The sequence below is a fragment of the Anser brachyrhynchus genome (assembly GCF_964034855.1).
Source record: "Anser brachyrhynchus genome assembly, chromosome: 19".
Classification (NCBI taxonomy): Eukaryota; Metazoa; Chordata; class Aves; order Anseriformes; family Anatidae; genus Anser; species Anser brachyrhynchus.
In genome coordinates, this window is record NC_137712.1 from 2,458,910 (window position 1) to 2,484,444 (window position 25,535).

General features: G+C 42.1%; 1 protein-coding gene across 6 annotated transcripts in view; it reads left to right on the forward strand.

The window, feature by feature from the left end:
- Positions 1-18,766, forward strand: part of TTLL11 (tubulin tyrosine ligase like 11) — a 55,997-nt gene extending 37,231 nt beyond the window's left edge. For 3 of the 6 annotated variants that reach the window (XM_080562038.1, XM_080562037.1, XM_080562036.1), the window contains 3 exons: positions 6,460-6,717; positions 9,088-9,194; positions 14,109-18,766. In XM_080562038.1, the coding sequence (XP_080418164.1) occupies positions 6,460-6,717; positions 9,088-9,194; positions 14,109-14,365 (622 nt within the window). In that variant the 3' untranslated portion in view covers positions 14,366-18,766. The remainder of the gene's footprint in view (positions 1-6,459; positions 6,718-9,087; positions 9,195-14,108) is intronic. The other 3 variants (XR_013940937.1, XR_013940939.1, XR_013940938.1) reach the window with 2 other exon arrangements.
- Positions 18,767-25,535: the final 6,769 nt, after the last annotated feature.

The following is a 25,535-nucleotide window of genomic DNA, read 5'->3' on the forward strand; positions in this document are numbered from 1 at the left end:
CTCAGGTTTGAAGTTTGATGTAGAGGCTCTGGTCTGCTCTGTGTATGCTATGGAAATGTTTGGAATATTCTCATCCATCGCTTTGTATCCCCAGTGTGGAGCATGTCATTTTCCACACTAAGTTTCTGCATCTTGGAAACTCTCAATAACTATGGGTTGAGAAGACAAACTTCAACAGCCTACAGTTTTTGTTCAAAATCTACTTAATCTTTAATGAGAAATGTTTGTTTTCATAATGAATCTACCCAGTCTGACGAGGCAGCAAAGCGTCCTTCCCAGAAAGGGGACTGAATGTCTGTGGATCTTATGGAGTATGATACATGGTAAACAAATAATGCTCACGGGACAGAAAATGGAAAGCCTGTAACTAGCAGATGCTGTGAGAGAGATATTTTGGTTATTGGTGATGGACTGCAGGGATTTCAACTGAAGTTTTTAAAGAATCAGATATATCGTTTTGTTTTTATTAAGCAAATGGTAAGCCTACAGAGTACATCTTGAATTTATCCTTGGATTCAGGAACAAAGCTAGCGTGCTCCATTTGTTTCACCACTCCAGAGTGAATGCAGTATTAGGCCTTGATAAAGGTGCAGGAAACGTTAGACACAGTTCTGCTTCCAAACGAGGTTAAAATGAGGCGATTTGACTGCTTTATTTCTTTAATCAAGATACAGATTGTTCTTCTGTAAAGAGAGATGGAAATTCTGACTACTGTCAGCGCTCTTCCTGCTTCCAGAAGACATATCTGCTTCTTTTTAAATGGATATTATATGATGTCAAGTGAGTTGACTGCCAACAAAACAGTGATTATCAATCCTTATTTTTTATTATGATTGATTCTGCTCTTTGAAAGGTGGACTTTTGACTGCTGTTGCTCTGACTGCCTCAAAGCATTCTTGAAGCATTGAATAAGCCATGTAAAAGTAGTAATGTTTCTAACGACTTCTAAAACCCTACTCTTTTGGAGTTTAATATTCTTTTAATATTTTTTTTCTTTACGGGATGTTATTATTTTGAAAAGAGGGAATATTAATGCTATTGAAACTATTTTGCGAGAGAATGAGTAGATGAATATTCACTGTTTCTTCAAGGGAAACTAGCAAGTGGGTGGTTCAAAACAAAAGATGCTGATTTTTCACACAACATGCAGTCAAACTGAAACTTGCTATTGCGTACTATGAGTGCTAGAAGTCTCTCTGTGCTAATAAAAGTAATCGGATTAGTTCAGAAAAGAAAGTTCATGAGTGGTTGATAATACAAAGACATTGTTCTGGCTTTGAATTAGTGTTTCCTAAATGATTTACTTGTATGAATGCACACACAAACACATTCATGCATATACCCTCCAGTAGCACACGTGTACCTGTTTCTTGGGAGGTCCATATACTACAGTGATAAATGGTTGGATAGATAGATTTGTCATGCAAAATCTTGTGTGCTTTTAACTTTAACGTAGTCCTTGCTTCGAGAATAGAGGCTCAGCTGAGGGAATAATTATAGCTTCAGAATAGAGAACATACTATTTTCTTCTATTAGGTAAGTGGTTGTCAGCTGATTAAAAAGAAAAAAAAAAAGCTTAATTTTTATTTCTAGCAATGCCCTAAATGTTAAACGTATCAAGTGAGCATTCTTAGAAACATTAATATTCCAATTTTTACCTAATTTTACTCTGAACCGGACAGCTAAATTTTCTATACAAGGATACAAAATGGTGTGAATGTTGAAGTTTTTAATTAGTGGTTGCAAATTTGTTTGTCCCTTAGCAACTTGTATTTACATAAAGATTAAGGCTGGTCAGAATGAAAGGGATAGGACATGGATGGAGAAAACATTAATAAGTTAGTACTCATGTATAAAAGATAAGTAGTCTTAGATGTTTCCATAAGCTTTATTAAAATTGAATTTCTTTTTTTAAAGATGCAGTTAATATTTTTCCACGGTTGATCATTTCTAAAGAGAGGTCTGTCATGAGCTGCAGAATTAGAAAAATTAATGTATTGAGGTCAGACATTAGTATGTAAATTAAGCTTTGCTTTTATTCCATATGGCACCAGAAGCATTACCTTATAGTTGACCTTTCATTCATTTAGCCTGACTCAGCTGTGTCAGTCAAAACAATTAATTCTGAGGAGCAACTTTAAAGTGCAGGGCTCAGCTTTCTTCTCCTCCCCTTGCCTGTTGGAAAGCCCATGAGAAAGGAACTGATGGAGAAAGTCTCTGCACGTTTCCCTTTCTAGAGATTCATTTCAGCATTTTGGAGTTCCTAACCCCTTCCCCACAACTCCACTGCAGCACTTGTCCAGAAACATTTTGCAAGGTTTTCAGGGAGACTAGTGCAAAGCATGAGAACCTTGTGTGTTATACAGGGACTCCCGAGATGGAGTCCCGAATGAAATAGTAAGTAAGATGCTGCTTGGAAGTCATGTTCTGGAGTAAGAAAGAACAGGATGGTAAGTATTGCATAAAAATTTTTTAGTGACTTTAAGTGTTATGAATATTATAAAACTGGTAATTCTGTTTGCCGTATGACCGAATTAACAATAGAAACGGAGGTGAAAATCCCTCATAAATTTTCACTGCTGTAGTACTTAGGGCTGTACTTCTGTTTCTTGTAGCTGTACTGACAGTGCTTACACCCGTCTTTAATTGGGTGACCCTTGGGGAGTTATGTCATCCAGCTTACCCTTATGGTGTGTAGATGGCAGATGGCACCTGAAATACAGAAGAAAATGTAATGGTGCATTGCAACAGAGTGTAATTTATCTTAGCACTAGGGCAAAAAATATGTCGTGCACTGTTTTCTTGCAAAAATGTGCAGACCACAGTAAAACTCTGTTTTTATGGATCCTGAGTCTGGCTGTAATATACCTAGCTAGGCAGTTTTTCTTAATTAGTTGAGACCACACAGAGATTGGGTGCATACAACTATGTTGAAGAGATGCACAGAAAATAAAATTTTATTGAAGTGCTACCTGTGGAAGCAGTGGAGAGTTACACTCTGAACAGTCTGTATGAATGCCTGCAGTTATGGTGAAACTGCACCTTAACTGCACAGTTAAAGGGAAACTGGTTTTGAGTTTTTATCCCTGATCTCAAAGGAAGCTGTAGGTTCTTCCCTTTCTTTTTGTGGAGGAAGAAAATAAATTCTAGGTGGCAATTTAGAGCTTCTGCTCTATACAGAACAATATTTTTTCTTGACTATAATAGAGTTTTTTCTATGAACACAATCAGTTTTCTATTACCATAATGCATATCAAACATTTAATAATTTCTCTCTCTCCTTTCTAACAAATAATTTCCATTCCTCCTAGATCAGGGAGATGGGATCTTCCATGTTTTTCCCACCACTTAATACCTTCCTATATGCAACAGCAACCAAACAGAACTGGGTAACAGACCTACTTTCCTGTGATTTGGGAAGAAATAGAAACCGTTATTTTTGCCATTTATTTTTGGTTTAGGTACCAAATGGTATTTTAAAGGCAGAATGCTGGAAACTTAATTGAGAATGTATCAGTTTATTTGGAGCAAGACCAGTGATAAATAGTGGATTTCTTTTTGCAAAGAGAGTTTATTATTAATAGAAATGTCCAGATTAAGGGGACTCACCGTGATGATCCAAGAGATTCTTTTCATGCCTTGGTTCCCAGGAGCAGATAGATGTCTTTACAGATATTCTCACTGCCTGTCTACATATTAGCTATTCCACAAAATGCAGCTGGCTATCTTGGACAGAAATCTGAAAGAAGACCCTGAGAAAGACAAACCTGCGTACTCTAAATAGATTGTGCATCCTTGAAATTCTTAGAGATATCCTTCAGGTGTCAGGCCAAAGATGAAACTGCTTTGAAGAATTGAAGCAAAGACCTTTCCCCGAATTTTTATCACAATAAAGGTACAAGAAAAAACATCAGAAGCGTGTAGATTGCCTCGTTGCCGTTGTGGAGGTGGACTGGCTTACACCTGCTCCTGGAAAGTGAACATGTTCTCTAGAGTGCTGAAATAACATCCTAGTGCGTCTTATTGTCAGCTCTCCAGATATCTGTGTGCTTCAAAGCATTTCCTCCAAATTCACACAGATTGCTGTGGCTGACTTTGACTTTCAAAATATTCAGTAAAAGGTATCCTGTTGATGAGAAGCTTTGATTACTTGCAGAGGAGTACAGATATTTGGATCAGGCATCTAACAGGAGATATGGCTAGTCTGTGACAGAAACAGGAGAAAAGAACTGGAACACAAGATGAGAAGCTTGGGCTATCGGTACCGGAATACGATTTGATTGGCCCCCTTGCTGTAATAAAAAATGCTAGTAGTGAAAGCCAGCAGTAGATCAAACAGATTTTTCTGATGCTCAAAAAGCCATTTAGTATTGGTTTAGGAACTCTTTAGAGCTAACAGTCTAATTCTATTTCAACGTTTCTAAATCCAAAATACTACTGCGTTTACAATTAGAAAGCTTTCAGGATTTTTCTGAACAGCGACACATGACTACAGTTCTGCAGGGGCTTAATTAAATGAGAGTTATGTTACAAACAACGTAACCTTCTTCACGGCTCTACATTTGGTCATGTCCTAGTTCATCTGGATGAGGACTGGAATTTCAAATTCATGAACAGACCTCGTAGGATTAAAAATAGAAGACAGCACAATTATTTTCTTGGCTGTACATACTCTGACTCGTTTGGCCTCCAGAAGGTACTTGATGGCAGTGAAATCACTATCCAATCTCACATGAAAAAGAATGAAATTAGGAATTCATATTTTAAGCTTTAACTAAAGACAAATGTTACATTATCTTTCTACTTTGCTATTTGCAGCAGAGGAATGTTATTAAAGCACTGCCTCAGGTTTTTTAAAGAATTTTTAAAATCTTTCATTTATCAAAAAATTATGGTTACTCAACATTGGTGAAAACCCGTGTGGTTACAAAACAAGTACCATTATTTGAAAAAATTTTAACAGTAGTGTGGTTACCAGAAGAGAACTCCCTGAAATGCAGCGTGACAGTCCCTCAGAGCAGCAAGGGCTTAGCACTTAAAATTACACAAACACCAAAAGAGGCTGAACACGGATGCTTTTCGCAAAGAACTGTTGTGGCCTCATCTTTGCAGTTCATCTAAACAAACCCAGAGGTGGCATGTGCTGCAGGGAGAAGGTTCCTGCGTGGTTCGGTGCCGAGCAGTCACAGCTGGGCACACAGCCTGCAGGTGGTGCAGCTGAGGGTGCGCTGCTGTCATCCGTAGGTGTCAAGGAGCAAGTTCAAAGCCCAGATTCTATGAGAGCTCAAAATTTGGCTCCAAAAGTGGCTTTTAGAAATTAGATATCACAACGTAATTCACACTTTCTTTCCAGTCCTTATATTTTTCCTTGCTGTTAACATTGCCATACATTTATTTTCATTATGCCTCTCACTGGAAGTTAAAAGCATTACTTTGAAGCATTCTAGACTGAAAGAAGACACAGTGTGTCAATGGATTAATGCCTTTCAGGGAAACTTAGGAGAAAGGAGGCTAAAAATCCCTTGGGGATATTTGGTGTGGGTGACTGACTACAGGATGGTTGGAAGTGGGCTAAGGAAAGCTGCTGCCTTTTAGAATCAGAGTTGGAAGGTACAGATTTGCTGTAGATCTGACTTGATAATTTTTACAGTACTGTGGGTGGATAATAACTATGTTGATTGTTACTCTCTGCTGGAACAGAACTTTATGAAGGACACCAAATCTGCTCAGAAGCACAAAAGATCAATGTAGTAAAAGCACTAATTTTTAAATACGTAGTGTGAATTATATTCTTGATGATGTGTACTTAGAAAAACAACGGGAAAGAAAATGAAAACCTGTGTATACTTAGTGGGTGCCAAATAATTACCACCAGCTATCAGACTTTCTGAGCTTGTGACAATAGCAATCTTCAGTTTTATTTAGGTGCGTCAAAAGCAGAAAAAATGTAAAAATGTCATGCTGAATAAACGTGATATTCATTTTTTAATCTTTGTCTCAACCAGCTTTATTTAGAGAATTTGGCAACAACAATGAAAATGAAATAATATATTTTGACAGTATTTACAGAGGATTTGTAAAAAAAAAAAAAAAAAAAAAAAAAAAAGCCCAGAAATTGTCTTCTGAGTTGTGCCTGTATGCGTTTATGTGAACAGTATCACTTCTGAATATACTGATAGAATTTCTCCTTTGCAAACATATCTTAATGTGCTTTTTGTTCCTCACTTATCAGGGAACATAAGAGCTTCTAATCATTATTGGAAAATAAGTTTAAAAACAGTATTAGATTATAATAATCTCTAAATATTTCCCATGAAATGCTCCATGAAATTTCATGAAACTAGCTTCTTAACCTAAATTAGTTTGATGCTGGTAGTAACAAAAAAAAAATGCAGAAGGACAACTATTGAATCTTGCAAGAGTAAGATTAACATAAAATACAATTATTTTATGTTACAGATCTCAGACTTCAGAGCACGTGTCGGAAACAAAAGATGAGCTACTGGATGCAGGACCAGCAGACGGACTGGAATATGATACCAGCAAAACTACGGAGGCAGGCCTGCCTTCCCTTTGTCTCAAGCAGGTGTTTCCGAAGTATGCTAAGCAGTTCAATTATCTGCGACTTGTGGACAAAGTGGCTGCGTTGTTTATCCGATTTCTTGGTGTAAAAGGGACAACAAAGTTGGGGCCAACAGGTTTCCGAACGTTTATAAGGTTAGTAATATGTTTTCTTTAGGAATGGAAGGAGGTGTAGCACAGAAGTTAGAAACTCAAAGCCCTACTGGGTAGCAGTACTTTACCTGTGCTTATTTTAAATTTTGTTGGATAAAAATAGGCTTTAGCAGCTTTACACTTTTAGCTGGTAGATTTAGTAATACCTTTCAAGGGAACTTTACCCCTTAAGTTTCGTTGAGACATTGCATATTAAAAATAATAATATAAAACCCTATACATACTTCCAAATTCCCCAAATGCCTGACCTATGATTGTGTCTAGTAGAAACGTGGGTCTTTGTTCTGCAGCACATCAGTGGTACTTTGAGAGATACTATTTGCAGTCCTTGTCAGCATGTACCTTCTAGTAAACCTCAGGAATACGATTGTGAAAAAGTGACAATTGAAATTGGGTCACTTGAGATCTGATTTTGCTAGCTGTGGGGCCACAGCTCTCTGCTTCAGGCCAAAGTAAAGGATTTCCAAATGCCAGTGCAATGCATTGCCCACTAAGGATTTGCATTATGAAATTGCAAATTGCAGTTGCAAGGAACTCGATTTGTTTTTTTCACACTTTTTATTTTTTTTCATTCTTTTTAATGGATGGATCTGTGCTTGTCATGGTACAAATGTCTCATGTTCTGTCTTTCACTGACAGTGACAAAATTAATAAGCAGCAGATGTAGTCTTAAAATATAGATTCTGTTTCTATGCAGATGCATTTAGTATTCAGGAATGAATATAAACAATTTGATATATACAAATTACAGATATATAGAAAAATACTGAAGGCATCTGCTCTATCCATAGACCAGTGCAGGATGTTTTCCAGTTCTGTATTTTCTATCGTTTGGTCCAGCCTTAACTTGGCACTTGTCAGATGAGCACAGTATAAATGCCAACGTTTTCTTTTAATAATATTAAAATAAATTGTCATATCTTAATGAATACTCTTTGCAGTTTCCTCGTGCGTGTTAACTTAAACTTTTTAATATTAGCAAATATTTTTCTTTATTTTCCCCCAGAGGATCTAGGTCAATTGTCTGGCCTCTTTCTGAACTGCTATCTTTACTGCTCCTTTCAGAAAGAAGATTGTTTCTGAGATGTGTTCTGTCTCACTTTTCAAGAATGAAATGGCACACAAGTGTGATTTGTGTGTATGTGCAAATGTGTGTGGGCAAGTGGTTGCAAAGGTTATCCACTCAAATTTTTGCTGAACAAAATCTGCTCCCCCCCCACAATGATTTCTTCATTCAAAAAAAAAAAATTAGAAAAATATGTAATGTGGCTCTAAGATTTTTTAAAATTATTTTTATTTTTGGACTATCTAGGCCACATCTGAGCTCTCCTCTGTTTTAAATGAGCTCTGCTTAGGCTACTAAAAATGAGGATTCTTTTAAATTATCCTTTTCTTTTTTTTTTCCTGGCTAGAACTTTTGGCCAGCTCTTTGGCATGTGCATTGGTTCCAGCCAGGCTGCCAGACATCTGGAAATCCTGGACAGATGGCTAATTCTCATCTACTGATCAACTCTATACTGTGGGCTTAGACCACACAAGTCAGATCTCCCACATGTGCTTATCACCAAATGCTTAAGATGCATCCAGAGATGCTGCTGTTCTCCATGCAGTGTTCAGTAACACACAGGATAAATCTGTTCAGTGTTCAGATGGGAAGAAGTGATTCTGTGCCTAAAAGCTTTCCTCCAACCCTTTCCAAACAGGATCACTCAAAAAAGAGTATTTCTCTGTGCAAACTGTGCTTTATGTGGATAGTCCGTGCAGATTTGTGTTGGGTTTTACCATGTACCAATTAACTCCATTCTGCTATGGCCTCAGAAAGAATAGTAGCAACAGCCTCAGAGAAAGCTGTGTATAACAGGTGGTCAAGTCATATTTCTTATTTAAATATTCAGAATTTTTTGCTTGCTTGTTGCAAAACCAAGATAGATGAGTTAATCTGTAATCTGACCTGCTGCCTTTTGTTGCTAGATATTGACATGAGATTGAATGTACAGATGGGATTTAAATGCATGCCTCCAACTGGACCACTCATCCTCTCCAGAGCCGTTTCTTGGCAAAGATGGTACTGACATGATTTGAACAGACAGCAGGGCTAGTTACATATACGAGATGTTCTGCATATGAAAAACGCAGGGCCTTTACCATTTCAGATATATTCACTTAATGAACGTTGGTTTGTTTGGCATCTGCTGTATGTCTTTGGTTAGACTAAGTGTGTTACGATAGGTGTGTACATATGGTGCAGGTAAAGTTTGCTCCCGTTGTTCTCTCCATTGCTCTTGCATAAGTTTTTCTACCTCGGAGGTTTGGAAGTAAACAGACTTCTTTTTTGTTGTTTATTTTTAACAGAAACTGCAAACTGAGTAACAGCAACTTTTCAATGGCCTCGGTAGATATCTTATATATTGATATCACGAGAAGGTGGAACAGCATGGGAATCGATCACAGAGAATCAGGTAACGCTATTTTGTTTTTGAAGATTCTGAAAGCTTTTTTTGTAGCTTTGGTAGCTCAAGCACACCCCAAACTTCAGTAAAGAATACTGGGAACAAGGCATGTAAATCTGAGCATGTACATGTACAACAAATTGTTCTATTTAGTTCTATGGCAATTTATCTTCATCTATAGAATTAGATCACTGTTGGTTTTCAGTTTATTTATTAGAACAAATCTTCTGCAAATCTTCTCCCCTTTTATGCTTTCAGTTTTGCATGCATAATTCTTGTTGCTGTTTGTAGAGGAGCATTTAAAAACGCTCCCAGTGGAACCTCCAACTTAATTACAGTGTAAGAAGATATGTCCGTATTAGAGTAGCTTACATGGTCTAGCAAAAAATCAAACAAACAAAAAGCTGTGCAGGAGCTAGAAATAAATATGCTTAACTTCATTTTGATTTAATTCTGTTCTCCAAACGGGTTACTATGGGGACAAAGAAAACTACCAGTATTACTTTCCAGAGAGTTTCCCCCTGCCCAACTGTACACTCCTTTTTTTTTTTCCATTTGCATTGTCCTTGTGATGGCTCAGGGAAGGACAGTAGGTTTCTGCACAAACTCCCACAGTGCTCAGCTATTAAATTGGCTCTTAGTAAGGAAGAATAGCAGCACGTTCTCCTACAAGCACCCCTTGTTGCAAATTGTGCTACTGTTTGTTCTTACAGGAGCATTAGTCACTTAAGTCACTTTTAAGCATTTTTGCATCCAATGTGGGTTGTAATGCTCAATGCAAGTGTACTCGGGATGGCTGAAAGGCTTCTATAAGAAACTTACTCTAGTGGGGATTCACTTGTCCTTGAACTTCCTCCTTCTTTCAGCTGGTCAGAGGTACCTTCTGCAGGAAGTTCCAGGTTTGTACCACAGTGTGCCACTTGGAGTGTCCTTTCAATTGAGCAACCTCAGGGAGAGACATTACAGATCAGTCATCTAATTTTTTTTTAATATGTTAGTCAAGAACAGTGGCTATGGGAAGCTGTTTAATGAACTGTCTTCAGTGTACCTGTATCCACAGTAGAGTTCATCCCCTTTCACTTCTTAGGCTTATAAGATAGATTTTTCATAAACTCCTTTCAAGGGAAAACAAACTAATTGAAATGTCAGTGTTTTCTTTTGTGAGTTTGGCTCTTATCTTCTGCTCACAGTAAAGGGCAGGCGTTCTTGGATGTAATTAGTTTCCCCTCAGTGAGAAATGGTTATAATAGCATTGGATCCACACTGATAACCCTTGGGTCCTAGAACTGACTTTGTACGTGCAGATCAGCGAGATAACTTCCGATATGAGTATTTGCATTGGTGAAGTTTAGAAAGTATTTCTCACAACAAAAACCTCTTCAAATCTAATTTTTGTAAATATTTGAATATATAATTTTGGCCGAAGTGGTAGCATACTATTGCTGCAGCCTTAAAGGACTTTGAAGTATTGAATGTTGGGATGATACCGGGATGCCCATTTCCTGTTACTTAATGCAAATTGCATTGCGTGTTTGTTTTCCTGAGGTTACTAAAGCAAATTATTTGCTCAAGAGAATAGGTGGTTACTAATCATCAACAAAGGGTTTCTTCTGTTGATTATCTTATGGACTTAGGTTTTTAATGTAAACACAAATGTTTCTGAAATACTACGAAGGTGTTAACATGGTAGGCAGCACTAGGGCAGCAGAGCATTGCTTAAGGGGCCCAGATTTACTCACATCTAAAAATCCCTGCTGTGTTCCCCGGGTATAGTATTCAGTCTTTCCTTTAAAAATGTGATGCGTTTTCAGTTTTAAGTCTGTTATTTGTCCAAAACAAATTCTTCTAAAATATATTTGTAAAGTTGGTTTTCGAGCATCTTTCTTTCAAACAGTCATAGTCTGCCTTCTGTTGTCTCTTCCTGTATTCTTAGGCTTACCTGGGTACGTACATAGCTTGGGAACCCAGCCTCAGCAAAAAGTGGGAGGTTAATAACACCAATAGCACGTTCAGTTCTTCATTCAGAAGATGAGACACTTTGGAAAATTTCAGAATATCTATATTCTTATTATATGTTCAGCCTTATTAGTGAAAAGCAAGGTTTGCATTTCTTGATTAAATAATTAAGAATGAAGAGTGTTTCTCTGGCTAAAGAAACCACTTTTGCATAATGCATTTTTAAAAGCTTCATGAGCAACTGATCCATATATTCTAGATATAATTTAGTGAGGTGTTTGCAGTGAGTTGGTGAGTTTATTTGCAGTTATGAAGAAAACGTATTGAAAATGAATAAAATGAAGAAAGACTCTTATAATTTGCTAGAAAAACAGTCAATCTTACTTTAGTGTAGTGAGTTTCTTCCCCATCTGCTTTGGTCACATTTTTAGATCTAAGGCAGTAATCTATCAAAATAGTAGAGGTTAATGATTATTTCCTTCTTATATTGATGATGTAAATACACCATTTAACATATAACCTAAGTTCTAAAATTGCTATTACATTTCTATATCAAATTGAGTGTCTGAATTTGGCAACTCTTCAGTAGTTTTTGTACAACATTGAATAATTTCAATTGCACTAATACTCCCTTCTCAACAGCGATAAAAAAAATCGTTAGTGACATGTCTTTTGTGAGCAGTTTACAGCAAGGAAACAACAGTTGAAGGTTTCATACTGCTGCTCATTGTGGCCATCAAGGTGGATTGTCAAGGTTGCATTTAAATAAGCTTGGGATAAAGAAATCTCAGTGCCGCTGGTATAAACTAGCATGCTGGTCACAGAGCTGCAAGCTGGTATCTTAGAAACTGGTTCAAAATAGATTTTTATATAAGAAGTTGAACTTGGACATCAATGTATATAATCCTGCATTTTTTTGAATGATAAAATAGCAGAAAAATCAGAAGGTTTCCCAGCAGAGGCTGATTTCTTGTGTTTTATATCAGTACTCCCTTGCAGAAAATAGATCTGCAGTTCTCTCCTGCAGAAAGATCAATAATCTCAGTGACACACGTAATTTCTGAGTGTGGGCAGGTATGACAGTAAAATTATTTCTGTATAAACTTATTTGAATATTTAAACATGCTTCCAAAATGTTAATGAATTTTCTGTTTGTATGAAATAGATAAGTATTATTTTGTCTTAGTTGAACGTAGATATCTTATAATAATATCCTGTAGGCTCTGGTTATGAAGTCAGATAAGGCACAAGGAGAATAAAACAGACTGCTCACGTGGCTGATGGAAAGAAGAAATCCAGGCCTAAGGTTAGCTGGGAGAAAACGAAGGCAGAGTGTAGCAGGGTTGCTGTGGCTGTTTGTGTGTGGATTCCTGCACTACTTTAGGTAGGGTTGGGTCACCTTAGTTTCACCGATGTGGACAAGTTTCCAGGTACAAGTCGTATCTAGTCAGGTTTTGAGAGAACTGAGTAGTTGCATTCAGTATGTCAGTTATGTGGTTAGCCGATGAATTTCACTAGCAAGAACAAGACTTTCAGAAATTAACAGATTTGTTGAGTCTCAGTGTTTTCTAGGTGTTAAAGCACGCACACTAAACAAACAAAAATCCCATTTCTGATGGCTTTGCGTTTGGCCCACTTCCAGCTGTGGCCAATACAAGAGCTGCTGCTGTTGCTGTAAAACAGCAGCTTCTAACTTTTCTCATTAAATGCTTCACAGGAGTGTCACTTATGAGGGAGAAAGTGTGGATGTGACTAAAGGTGTTTTCCCTGTCTGCAGCTCACCGTGACTGATAAAATAATTTACTGAGCTGGCAGCTGCTGCTTTCAGATAACCCAGCAATTCAAGCTGTTCTACAGCCAAGGCTGTAAGCAATCCAGCTGCAGTCGGAAAGAGAGAAATTATACTTCAGAATGTAATTGTAATATTTTGAAAAGGTGCCTTTCCTGCGGCACCAATAAGCCAACATTGAGTTTAAAAAACAAAACAACAACAAAAACCATTTCAATATCTCATCCTAAAATAATCTTCTAAAATGTATGCTCAAACTGGGGGAGCCAGTTAAAACACAAAGCAACTGTAACTGTTCCTAGGTGCTTGCATTCTGCAAAACTGATTGCGGTCAGGCTTCTTAATTAAGAATTAAATTAGGTATTACTTCAAGGTTTTAAGTATAATAATTAGGGTTAATATGCAGCCCCTCTTTCCGTTGCCTGTGGTAATTTGTTACTGGGTTGCTGTGATCAAAGAACACCTGAAGAGCTCGGTACTGCAGCGTATGGCTTCTGCAGGGTACTTTTGTTTGTGAAGGGGCAGAGTAGAGTTTTATTAGAGCAGAGCAATTTTTTTTGGCACTGCACCACTTTCCCTTTGTACAATTGAACTGTTTGTTTTTTACTCAGTTGAAACAAAAATACTCTTGTAGAGGTCTAGGGTCTTAACATTAATCAAGGCATCTGGGGGGAAAAGGAGAACAAGGAACTTTCCACAAATGAAACATTTTTCTCGAGGCATGACAGTAATTTGGGTCAGTTTAATTACACATTTTAAAATGGGTCAGTTTAATTACACATTTTGAACCCAGTTGTTGGTGTACCAGTTTGGATTTGGATGCCAGGGTGCTGGTCAGGCTGATGTTTGTAAAAACTGCAATAGTCTCGATGATAAGGAGTATCACTTGTCTGCAACTCAGCTTGGGCATATGCTGTACTGAAACACAAAATGAGCTCACGTGTGAGTTACATGCAAACAAAACTTTGTCTTTTGGCCTTTTTTTTCTCCTAATGAGCGTTGTATATGGCTGCTTTTTAAATCAAATGAATGTCAACTGGCACAATCGCATGTGTTCACACATGGCACATACACATTTGGCCTTGGTAGCAAAGAAATAAGATCTATTATGTTTTAAGAATGCAGTTTGCTGGCGCACGCTGTGTTATGAATCTCCTTTAAACTCCTTTTCCTTGCAGGAATGTGTTTGCAAGCCTTCGTTGAAGCTTTCTTCTGCCTGGCTCAGAAAAAATACAAGTCACTTCCTCTTCACGAGCAAGTGGCATCATTGATTGACTTCTGTGAGTATCATCTGGCTGCCCTGGATGAAAAGCGCCTGGTGTGTGGACGAGGGATTCTGGAGCGCCGAAGTGCAGTAGCTACTTGTCGGACTGAAGGACTTCAACTTACAGCAGCTGCACATAACACCCCTCCTAAAGCACAGAGCCACAGCTAGTAAATTTGCAGATTATAGAAATCATCGCTATTAGCAGTGCTATTTCACCAGGGTGGAGCAGGGAGAGACTGAGGGAACTGAGAATTAATCTTCAGGTACGTACATACTGCAGTAGATGGAACAGACTATTGAATTCCTTCATCCGATGGTCACAATTTGTTTATTACAGCTTTTTCTTTTTTATTTATGCTCTTCAAAAGGTCAACTGCAAGGTCCCATTCTCAAATAATGATCCTCCCTCACAATGGCTTTTTTTTTTTACGTCTCCATTGAACCTGCAGTACACCTCAGTGACAAACTGTGCTTTTATTCAGAGTGTGAAGACAAGGAACAAAAATGCAGTGGGATGATAACCACCATCATGGGATTGGTTGAACTGAGAGGCATACTCATGTCAAAGGAATTACACTATTTTGTATGCACTGAATGTATCATGAAAACCAAGTAAGAAGCTGCAGTCTCAAATAGCTCGTGTGCTTGGAGAACTAAAAGCTGGAATTGCATTTCTGGTCAGACGTCAGGCTTTTGACCCTGAAACAGCGACTTGAACTGTACTTGTTGGTATCAGTACAGATGTGCTCATTGTCTATGGCTATGTACTTATTTTTATAGTCAATCTTAAAACACTGACATCATATTTTGGCTTCTATTTTGTACGTCTTTGCCATGACAAGTACTGTTAATTTTTTTAAAGAAAAACTAAAGATGTTTATCCTTTTGCTTCCACAGAAAAAATAAGATCACGCTTATTCACAGGATAAAAAAAGGTCAAATTCAGTTAATTAAGTGGTGCTTTTGTCTTCAGGTACTAAGCACTGCTTCTGCAAAGAGCCTTACAGTGTAAGGTATAAGAGGTTGTCTAGGTTCCAATGAAACCAATCCTGTCACTGACTTTAGGCTAAACTAATTGCATTCTAGGTTTGCTTTTCTTATATACTTTTTGGGTGTTTGTTATCCTATTTGGAACTGCATTAACATTTAGAGCAGATTTTTTTTCTTTGCACATATCTTCATATTTCCCTTAAGTAAGTACAACTCTCTACAAATTAGATCTTTATTATTTAACAGGATGTTTTGTCAAGAATGCTGGACTATACCACTGGAGCTCTTTTGGAGGAGTTCTACAGAATAGTCTTATTTTTCAAGAAATGAACTGTGAGTTCCATAATCACACTTTTCTTGGGGGTTGGGGGGAAGCAGAGACATGAGACTGGTTGTAAAGAACACGAATAACTTGGAACTTCAGGGCTGCTCAGCCAATTTTTTTTCTTGACTCATATTTTATTACCATAATGTATCTCTACATAGCTTGATTTTTCTACTCTGTTCTGTTCTTTACTGTTAATAATCTACTTGTGTTCTAGTGTTCATCATATTGTCAAAAATCTCAAAGTTGTAAGATGGCACAATGTCTGGGCAGTTAGGCTTGGATTTGAGAAAATTACCTGATCTTGATATCTAAATGTTCCAGTGGCTGGCATATCAGAAATGTTACCTGGAATACATGAAGTGTGTTGTCAATACAGAGAAAGTCCACACATTTAATGTCATAGACTAAATGCACACACAATATTGAGTGACTTTTTACTCTAGGAAAAGTTTAGTATTTACTTTCTTGATTTTTTTAGGTTTAAGCAGCATGCATTTTTCCCAAGTGGCAGTCAGTAGCATGGCAATACAATGCAGAAGTCCACACATTTAATGTCACGGACTAAATGCACACACAATACTGAGTGACTTTTTGCTCTAGGAAAAGTTTAGAATTTACTTTCTTGAGTTTTAGGTTTAAGCAGCATGCGTTTTTCCCAAGTAGCAATCAGTAGCATGGCAATACAATGCAGAAGTCAAGCTGCGCCTTCAAGAAACTAATACCTAGCATGTGTTAATAACAGATGTGGGAGTAGCTTCTTCTCTTCTTCCTCTGTAACAGAAATAAGAGTAATAGTAGACGATTGTTGTTTTTTTCAGTGGCTAGACAGTTTGAAACTTTGTGTTGTACATAAGAGGGTGATTGTAGACTAATGCCACTGCCCTCTGCCTTGTTTAAGTTTCATAAAGATTATTGCAGTACGAAGATAAAATGCCAAACTCCAAGGTCTGGCAGCTGTCAGAACAAATGAAGCTGAAAGGGTCATTTTTTTTCCACACTTTCATTGTAATATATTTGAAGGCATTCACAAGTTGAAAAATGGTTACTTCTCATTTTGTGACATCTGACATTTGTCTTGCAATTGGCAGTGTGTTACTAGAAAATAGCTTACAGTTGCTCTCATCTTGTGATTGATGTCCTGTAAAGACAGAGTTATAGAAGACTAAGATTTGAAATGGTATAAATGCAAATACCTTTCTTTGGAGCTTTCTAGTAGTACAATCTATGCCCTAAAATATTGTGGGATTTTTTTGCTATTATATAAGTTACCCTGATATCAGTGAATTAAATTAACTATTGCATATAATGAACACTAGCAAGATCTCTATTTTGAGATCTTCATATTCTCTGGATCTAATACTGATTTTCATAACCTGTGCAACAGGCTGGTGCAGTATACCCTATTTATTTCCAGTTTCAAGTGTGAAGGGTCCCTTGTAGAATAGATAAAATATTCAATTATCTGCCTCTAGTAACCCGGTGTTCATATGTTTATATAATTGGAAAATTGAATGCCGTATTATTCTCAGGGGTGGGAGGTGGGGGGTCTTGGAGTAAAATAGGAGTGTACTTCAGAGACCTCACAACAAAGTCACACTTCCCTTCCCTTCCGTCTAATGCAATTTCCTCGCAATATTATTCAGAATCCAAAGCAATTTCACATCGTTTTTAAGTTAGCAGTCTGTGCAAACACAAGAAAATGACCAGAGATGCAGAATTCAGAATATGAATTCTAATGCACTGATAATCTGTTAATCCTGAGATAGCTTTCTAGCAGAAGCAATAATGAAAGGTATGCAAGTGTTGTTTTTTAATAGTACTTTTCTATATATTATTTTCAGAGAATAATATGCTCACAAACGGAATACTGAATGCTATATATAAACATAGCATACCAGTGAGATCTTTCTTGTTATCAGACACATTGGGTCTGGTATTTTTCACTGGATATAAATCAAAATAAACCACCTAAACATCTAAAGCAGATTTGAGGCAAGTGTGTCCAGCATTTCAGTCCAGTCATTCCCCTTCCCTGCAGGCTTGGATCTAGCCTGAATGCAACTAAATTCACTAGGTGACTCCTTGCTCAATGTAAATGAGTTGTTGCTCTGCATGGAGCTGTTGTAGTCTAAGTTGCTTGAAATTTTTCTTCTGCCTAAACTTGATTTGGCTCTTGAAACTTAATCGCTCTCTCTGCCTGGATCACTTTACTTGCCACACAGTCCTAGATGCTTTCTTTCAAAACACAGTTGGAAAGGGAGATGTTGAGCTAATTATAATGTCAGTGCTTGCTCAGGTGTGAGACCCAAGTCCCCCTGCTTCAGAGTTTGTCTTCTCAGCTGGAGCTCTCCTCCCCCTGCTCTGCAGGTGATTCCCTTTTATCTGCTCTTTGCCTCTGGTTGCATTAATCTTGTGTTCAGCCCATCATCAGGTGGTCAAAGCACCCTTCTAAGAGATGGAGGATGCAGTTTGGAAACCCACGTGATGACGAGCGATCTTCTCCTCTCCCATCTGAGCCTAGCCTTGCATAGTTCATTGGAAACAGGGTAGGTGCCCGCTCTCATACTGAGTGCACTGGTCAGAAGGGGCTGGAGCCTCTGCAGAGAATTTTGGGGGCACGAAAAGGGCACTGCACCGCACTGTGGGATGTGGGAGTTCTCGGGGCAGTGTCATGCTGAGGCTGTAGGTCTAGAGCCTCAGGAGGAGCAGCTGCCAGTTGGATCCTGCCTGGTCAGTGCCTCGACTGCTGCTCCTACCTGCTATGGCGTGAGCTATAAATTACTTGCAACATGCCCTTCACAGGGATGTGAAGCTGTGCCCTGACCAACTTTGTGCGTGCGTGCACTCGTAGCTTGTTAGGCTTTAGAGAGGGAAAGAGCTTAATGACATCTCTGCTTCATGTTGCCAACCGAGTGACTTCTCATTCCGTGCTGACTTTTTTGTGCAGTGATTCCCTTGCACACGATTGTTCCCGTGCGTGAAACAGGAGCCTCAACACCTGCCACCATGTGGGCTTCAGCGCCGGGCTGGCATTGCAAATCAGTCATTATGACAGCTCTCCGTTCCTCTCCAGCCCCGTGTCTGACCTTATTCTGATTTCTGTCTGATGGACAGTGACAATCTGCTTCTAAATATTACCTAGTTCCCTCTAATTTGTTTCCTTTTCCATCATGCTTTACTGTGTTTCCTCCTAATTCCAAAATCCTGTTTTTCAACTTGCCTAATAAAGCGATATGATCAATTTGGCTGAATCCATTAGTTTAAATTTCTTTTTTTGCTGTACAATGTTTTCTGGAAGATGAGTGTCTTTGAAGGTGAATCTATCCTGCTTCATCTTTTTGGGGTGTTATCTTGCATCAGCCTTTGCTGAGTAGATGCATCAGTTCGAGCTTTTCCATGTAGGTTGATCAGAAGATTGATCTCTGCAGCTTTATTCGATTAGTGCCAGCCCTCGAGCCTCTCCTCACTCAGTCTGCCATGGTAATAGTGGTTGCCAGTGCATGGGCTTCCTTTCTTTGAGTTTCTTAGATGAGAAATGTATAATAAATTATTTCGCCAAATCAAGCCCTTGCAGCATCCCTGGGCGGATTCCCAGAGCATCCTGACACACAGCCAGGACCAGCCGCACCCTGGGCTTGGGACATGGCCGTTCCTACACTGTGCTTCTCACTCTATGGGCATATTTTTAAATTAATACAAAGAGCTGAAAATGGCTGTAAAGCTAAATGCACAGAATGCATCTGCTTTTCTCTCCAGTCCGCGTGCTCCGAGGAAACGCCGACAGCCCCTGCCCCGTGAGGAGATCGCAGGAGGGGCCCCTCAGCATTGCCCGCACCTCGCCGGGCTCCCACCGACACCATGGCCGTGCTGCCCGGGCCCGGTTCTGCTCCCCTCAGGGCCTCACGTGGGCCACGGCACGTGTGGGGTGGTCGCTGAGACATGCGGGTGGTGCTTGTGCCTGCTGAAGTTCTCGATGCAGAAAATGATGTGTAAATAGAAAATGATGTGGTGGGGTTTGTGTCCCAGTGTGTGCTGGTGCCTGACGAGGGCAGGTGCTGTGAGTAGCCAAGTACCTGCACCTGTGGGGTGGGGCCCACAGGGCTTCCAGCACCTTCCAGCCCAGTCCTGCACTATGGGGTTCCAGCACCATCCTGCCCAGCACCACCCTGTGGGGCTTCCAGAACCTTCCAGCCCAGCACTGCCTGGCAGCAGCGGCCCTGACCAGAGGCAGCAGCACGGCCTCCTGCCGGTGAGTGATGGCTGCGGGGGGGCTGAAGGGAAGCTGAGGCTGAGACCTGTGGGCAGCGGGGTGAGGGGGGCTGGGGGGGCCCGGCCGCGTGGCCTCGCCAGGGCCTGGTGTGGAAGAGCTGCCCTGAGCGAGGCTCTGCTGTTGGGGGTGACCCTGGGGTGCCGGGGGGGCTGAGGCTCGCTGAAAGCAGCGCGTAGAGGCAGGGGTGTCCACAGTGCTTCGCTGTGGTGCTGGCTGCCCCCCTGCTCCTGCACAAATGGGGCCTCTGGGGCTGGGGGGGGCCGCACGCCGCTGGCATGCTCCTCTCTGCCTTTCATTACGTGCTTGAATCATTGAAACCATGGAAGAATCCCTCGGTCCTGTAAGTAGGTTGGAAGTACTAGATTAAACAGTGCTTTAGCAGTGTAAAATACAGCATCCCTCGGTTCATTACGATTAATTTGTTAAGAGAAACTCCCCTGCAGTGTTCTTCCGGGGAGCTTTTTTGATAGTTCCTGAGTTGGCACCTGGTGGCTGCGTTCTGCCACAGCGCTGTGTGTTGGAGGGCGCTCGGTAAAAGCGGTTACCCCACGGACTCGGTGACTTCTTTCAAACCATTCAAGCCTTTTCTGTTCAACTGCACCTACTGCGGGAGGAGCTGGGGACCCGAGGCTTTTGCCTGATTAGCTTTAGATCTCATGGGGACTCTGTGGTGGAGCCAGGACCGGGGGCTGTTCCTGATAACGTTCACTGCTTTCAAAAGCCCTAATTAATAGGAGGACCCAGAGAGCTGTATTTTTCCCAATGTTCATGCAGCTTCTAAGCAGCCTAAGGTGGAAGTGGTGGGAGGTGAAGAAATTTGAAGGAACTTTGTCTTTCTGTGCTGACGGCATCAGAGCCGTGTGTGGTTTGCATCCCGCTCTGCCATGGGCAGTTAGTTTTAACCAGTCAAAGGGCAGAGGTCGAGTCTTAGTAAACGTTTTCCACCTCTTGCTCTGTAGAGAGAGATGTTCTGAAGCATATATCCCTCGGGGGGCTAATTTGGGATCATGACTACTGAATAAAATGTCTATATTAGCACTATTTAATAATGTATATTTAATGTGTCAAAGATCCATGAGAATGGCATTTATTATCTGGTAGGTTTGTCATTTAATGAAGTAGGTCACTTCCGTGACAATTGTTACTGTTTTTCAGCAATGAGAAAGAGACAGATTGCAGAAAGCCCCTTTGGTTTTTGACACTTACCAGCTCCGTGAGCTTGCAGCGGTGCTGCCGTGCAGTTTGTTAGTTTGAAACAGGGAGGCAAGGTTGAAGCAATTGGCACATCTGTTCTTTACTGTGCCCTTTTCCACCTCTGATGTCCGTCATGTGCAGAAGTTGATCGAAGCCTCATAAAGCACGGAGCTGCCTTGGTGTTGCATTAACGCTGTGGGACGCGGGAGGCTGTAGGCACGGCGTGGTGTCACGAGCTGGTGTGCTGTCAGTTGTGAATTCCTCAGCGTAGCTTGAAACCAGGGCTGTGTTTACAACTGGCTTTGCTAATATTGTTCAAGTTACTATTAAATGGACCCAAATTCAGTAGTGATTTATAAATACTGCCAGGAGATGCATCAGTAGCAAGTCCTGGACAAATTATACCGAGAGAATCCGTGCAGGTGTAGAGGGGAAGAATCTGGGTTTCATTTGCAGCTGGGGTGGGAGTGCAGGAAGGAGAGCAGCAAAGGCCCTGAGGCTTATTGCAAGTTGAAAGTGCCAGTGATCTTTAGTGGAACACAAACAGATTTTTAGAAAAGTAATTTTTTCTCCCCTCTGCTCACCTACTGCAGTCTGTTTAATCAAAGAGCTTCATTTATTTTTCTTGAAACTCTCACAGCTTTTAACATCTGTGTTTTTCTTCTTTCTTTTTTCTTCCTGCTCCCCCTTTGTTGTCATTATGAAGGAGGAGAGAAGCACTGAACTCTCTCACCTTCTCTCTCCTGATCCTGCTTATTTTTGGTGTTATCCAGAAATTAGATTGTTGAACCCTAGGGTTTCATCAACGTTACCAGTTTTGGAGAGCATTGCTTCGCAGTGGAGCAGAGGGCTCTCTGAACTCAAAGCTGCCCTGCAGGCCCCAGCTGAGTGGGGAATTGGGTGGTTGAGCTCCTTCTGCTTCTGTTTCCTCTGGCTGGGCTTTGTTCAGCCCTCCTTTGTAGCGGGCTGTGGACGCGGGTATCTTGTGCTGTGCGTCGCTGGAGAGCTGCGGTGGGAGGCAGCACAGAGCTGCCTTACCGGGTGCCTTTATCTGCAGCCTTTTTGATACCTGGGTGAATCTGCCAGGCACCTGCTACTGTCCAAATGGTTTTTGTGGCTCTTCCAGTTTCTGTGACAAACAGGCCTGCGTGTGGTTACCTTAGTCTGTGTTATCCCTGCTTACAAAATGACTAAAAATCTCTCGGTAGCAAAGGCAGTAGCTAAAGCAGTGGTATTTATATGGTGCTGCCTTTTAAATGGGTTTGGGAATAGCTGCTTTCTCTGCTCTTGAGGCCATGGATATTTGAGCCCCATGCTGCCATCCCTGCAGCAGCCTCCTTGTGGCCGTTCTTGCCAGCTCGCCGTCAGAAACAAGCCCGGTGCCCATCCCCCTGTGTGCTAGCCTGCAGCTCACGCCTGCACTTCCCAGCCTGGGCAGCTGCCTTGGGTAAAGCCTCCGCGTGCCAGTTACTGCCAGGACCAAGCTGCCGCCGAGCTGGCCAAGCTGGGAGACTCGGAGGCGCTCTGTTCTGTGCGGTTCAGCTGGTGGCTGTCAGCTTTATCCTCTTTGTTCTCGTGGTCCTGTCTTGGATCTGGTGGACCAAGGTTTCTCCTTGTGTAGACTGGGACTGCTGGGCTGTGCCGTGCTGCAGGTGGTGACTTGACTCCTTCCCATCCCTGATAAACAGAACATGTACGTTTAGTGAGCGGCTGGCACTGGCCCAAGCTGCTTAGCCTGATGCCTCTTCGTGCTTTGCTGTCAAGCTGTGTGGGTTATTCGCTTACTGCTTTAACTACTGCAAAGCCCTCGCTACCTTTCTGCACAGCGCTAAACAGCAGCGGCTCGTCCAGGCTCTGTGCTGGGCGCAGCAGCTCCAGCGGAGGAGGCAGGTTACTGAGCCCACTCCCAGCACCAGTTCGTCCCGCGGGGCTGCTGCGTGCTCGCTGCCCGCTTGGGCAAGAGCAGGCTACTGGGAGCACTGGCTGAGCGCTCGCTGTTCCCAGGGGATGGCTCTGTTTATACAGCTGCCGCCTGCGTTTGGAGGTGCTGACCAGCACGGCCGCTCATGTGCCTCTGCCTGCGAGCGCTCGAGTGTGTTCAGTAGTTAAAAACCTGTCCTAAAAACCGTGAGTGCTCCCTTTGTGTCTGTCTCTCTAGCACTGCTCTGCTCAGTTACTGGTTTGTTACCTGTCTTGGCTTTCAGGTGGGTTTTTGTATGGGAGAGGTGTTTTGGGAAAATCCAGCTGTTGCTGGCAGGGGCAGGAGCTGGCCGTGCGTACCGGCTCTGAGGTGGGTTCCTGCTGCTTGGGGGTTCACCTTTTAACAGCTCTCTTGCAGCTTAGGAGGAGGCAGTGGGGAAAAAAACACTAGTGTCTTGGCAAAGGTTGTGAAGGGCTGCTCAGCACAGGGAGGGAGAGCGCTGCCGTGCTGCCGTGGCTGGGTACGGGGCCGATGCGGTTCCTTCGTGTGCTGCAGAGGTCCTGCGTGGGTGAGGGGTGGCATCTGGGCTCCAAAGTCCTGCTGGAATCTCACATCAGGTACCTCCAGCTGCCCCTTGTCTTTGCTCAGCTGGGCTGGACCAGTCTTGCTCTGCACTCTGAGAACTGCTGTTGTTTTTCAGTAGGATTAAATAGATAAAAGTGTTTCTTTTTGTCTAACGCTTCCATGCACGCTGTCTTTGGAGCGTTCTGCTCGCGTGGTTTGTTTCAGCAGGGTGAAGGCCTGAGCCTTGTGCCAGCCCTGCCCCAGTTACATATAGCAGAGCTCACGCTTTTCTTTTACATCATTTCTGCCTTCCTTGCCTTCACTTTACCTTAAGCACACAGACACACAAAACAACCAAAAAAAACTCCACTACCCAAATAAATCCATCTGGTCCCTGTCTCAGCCTCATTTAACCTGCTATTGAAGAGATTGTATCACCTGGTATTCAGCTGAAACCTATTACCTTGCATGCCCAAGCATATCATATTGAATTACCTTCACCCATAGGCCTGCAGTGTTTGTTAATAGCTAATGGCATCTTTTAAGTTGGAGGTGATTTATTTGAATGCACTTCTATTCCGTAGTGCAGCAGGGGTTGTGCGTTTGTGTTTTAAACAGAGCTCAGTGAGAGGATGCACGTGGGCTCTGCGGAAAAGGTCGGGAGAAGCTAAATGCAGGCTTGCTTCACGCCTCCTGAGCGCAGCAGAGCTGGGCGCCGACCTTTCCTTTCCTTTCCCTGTGTTCCCACTCCTTGCACTACCCCCAGCAAAAGCGAGCGTCAATAACTGGAGCGGCTTCATCTGCCTGCACGCAGCCGGGAGCTCCAGGAGAGCACTTGGTGTGCTCGCTGTGCCTGCCTGGCTGTCCTGGGGCGATCCCTCGGGTACTGGGGGGCTCGAGGCCCACCCGTGCCCTCAGGGGTTTTGTGGGGAGGGGGCTGGTGTGCTGTGGTCCGGCCCTGCCTCCCCCAGTGGCAGTGCTTCGCCTGTGCCTGCAGTGGGGGTGCTCTTCACAAACTCAAGACCCGTCTCCCTGGTTTATAGCTTGTGGGCAGAGTTTAGCCTCGTGTTTGTCCTTTCCTCGGTCCAGGTCTCACTGTTCTTAGTTCAGAGAGATGAGGGAGGAGTACGGATTCAAGGTGGAAGAATGTTACTGTAATAAATCAAAAGCAATCAACTTGGGATCTCTGTTCAGGTTTTGTTCCTCAAAGATACGGCACAAAAATCAAATGGTTGAGGTTATTCAATTATAGCTCGCACCAGCAATGGGAAAATCTGATAATGTAAAGGGCCTGCATCAATATTATTTATGTGAGTGGAGTTGTGCTTGCTGTCAGGTGGGAAACTGGAAATCCTACAGGTGTCCAAATCTTTGTGCCTCTTCCTTTTGCCTCCTTTTTTAATAACCAAATAACCTAATCTATGTCTCTCTAAGATCAATAATGGAGCAGGGCACGTAATGACAGACTGGAAAACGTTTTCCCCCGGGTGAAGGGAGTGTGTCTCAAAACTGAGCCTGCGAGCAGCTTTGATCCTAATAAAGCCAGGCAGAGGTAGCATGGCACATTAAATGAAAGCAGCGTGCAGCCCGCTCCTGCTGACCTCCCACTGCACCCACCTTGCTAGCTCGGTAGCTTTAATCTTCTCTTTCTCGGCTAACATTGCTCCTGACTGGTATTTCGGGATTGTGCTGGGAGCTGGAGCTGGCTTCTCTTTGGGAGCCCGAGCGCTCCTGCACGTACAGCCCCTGCTGGGGGTGGCGCGGGCTGTGCAGGGGGGGCAGTGCTGGGAGAGAGCCCATGCTCTGCCTCCCTGCCCCAAAACTGCTCGGTCTGCAGCTGGGGGTGTCCCGCTGGTGCTCTGACTCCTGAACCTGCGTGAGAGGTGAGCGGGGGGTGCACGTGCTTCTGCAGGCTGCTGGGGTGGTGGAAGGAGCCTCTCTCGGGAGGAGTCCTTGCAGGAGAGAGGCCCCTTGGCAGAAACTTGGGCAGCTCCTTAGGCTGCAAGGGTGGGTGCCGGGGGGCTCACAGTGAGGGGGAGTTTGCTGCTGGGCAGCACTGCAGCCTTCCACC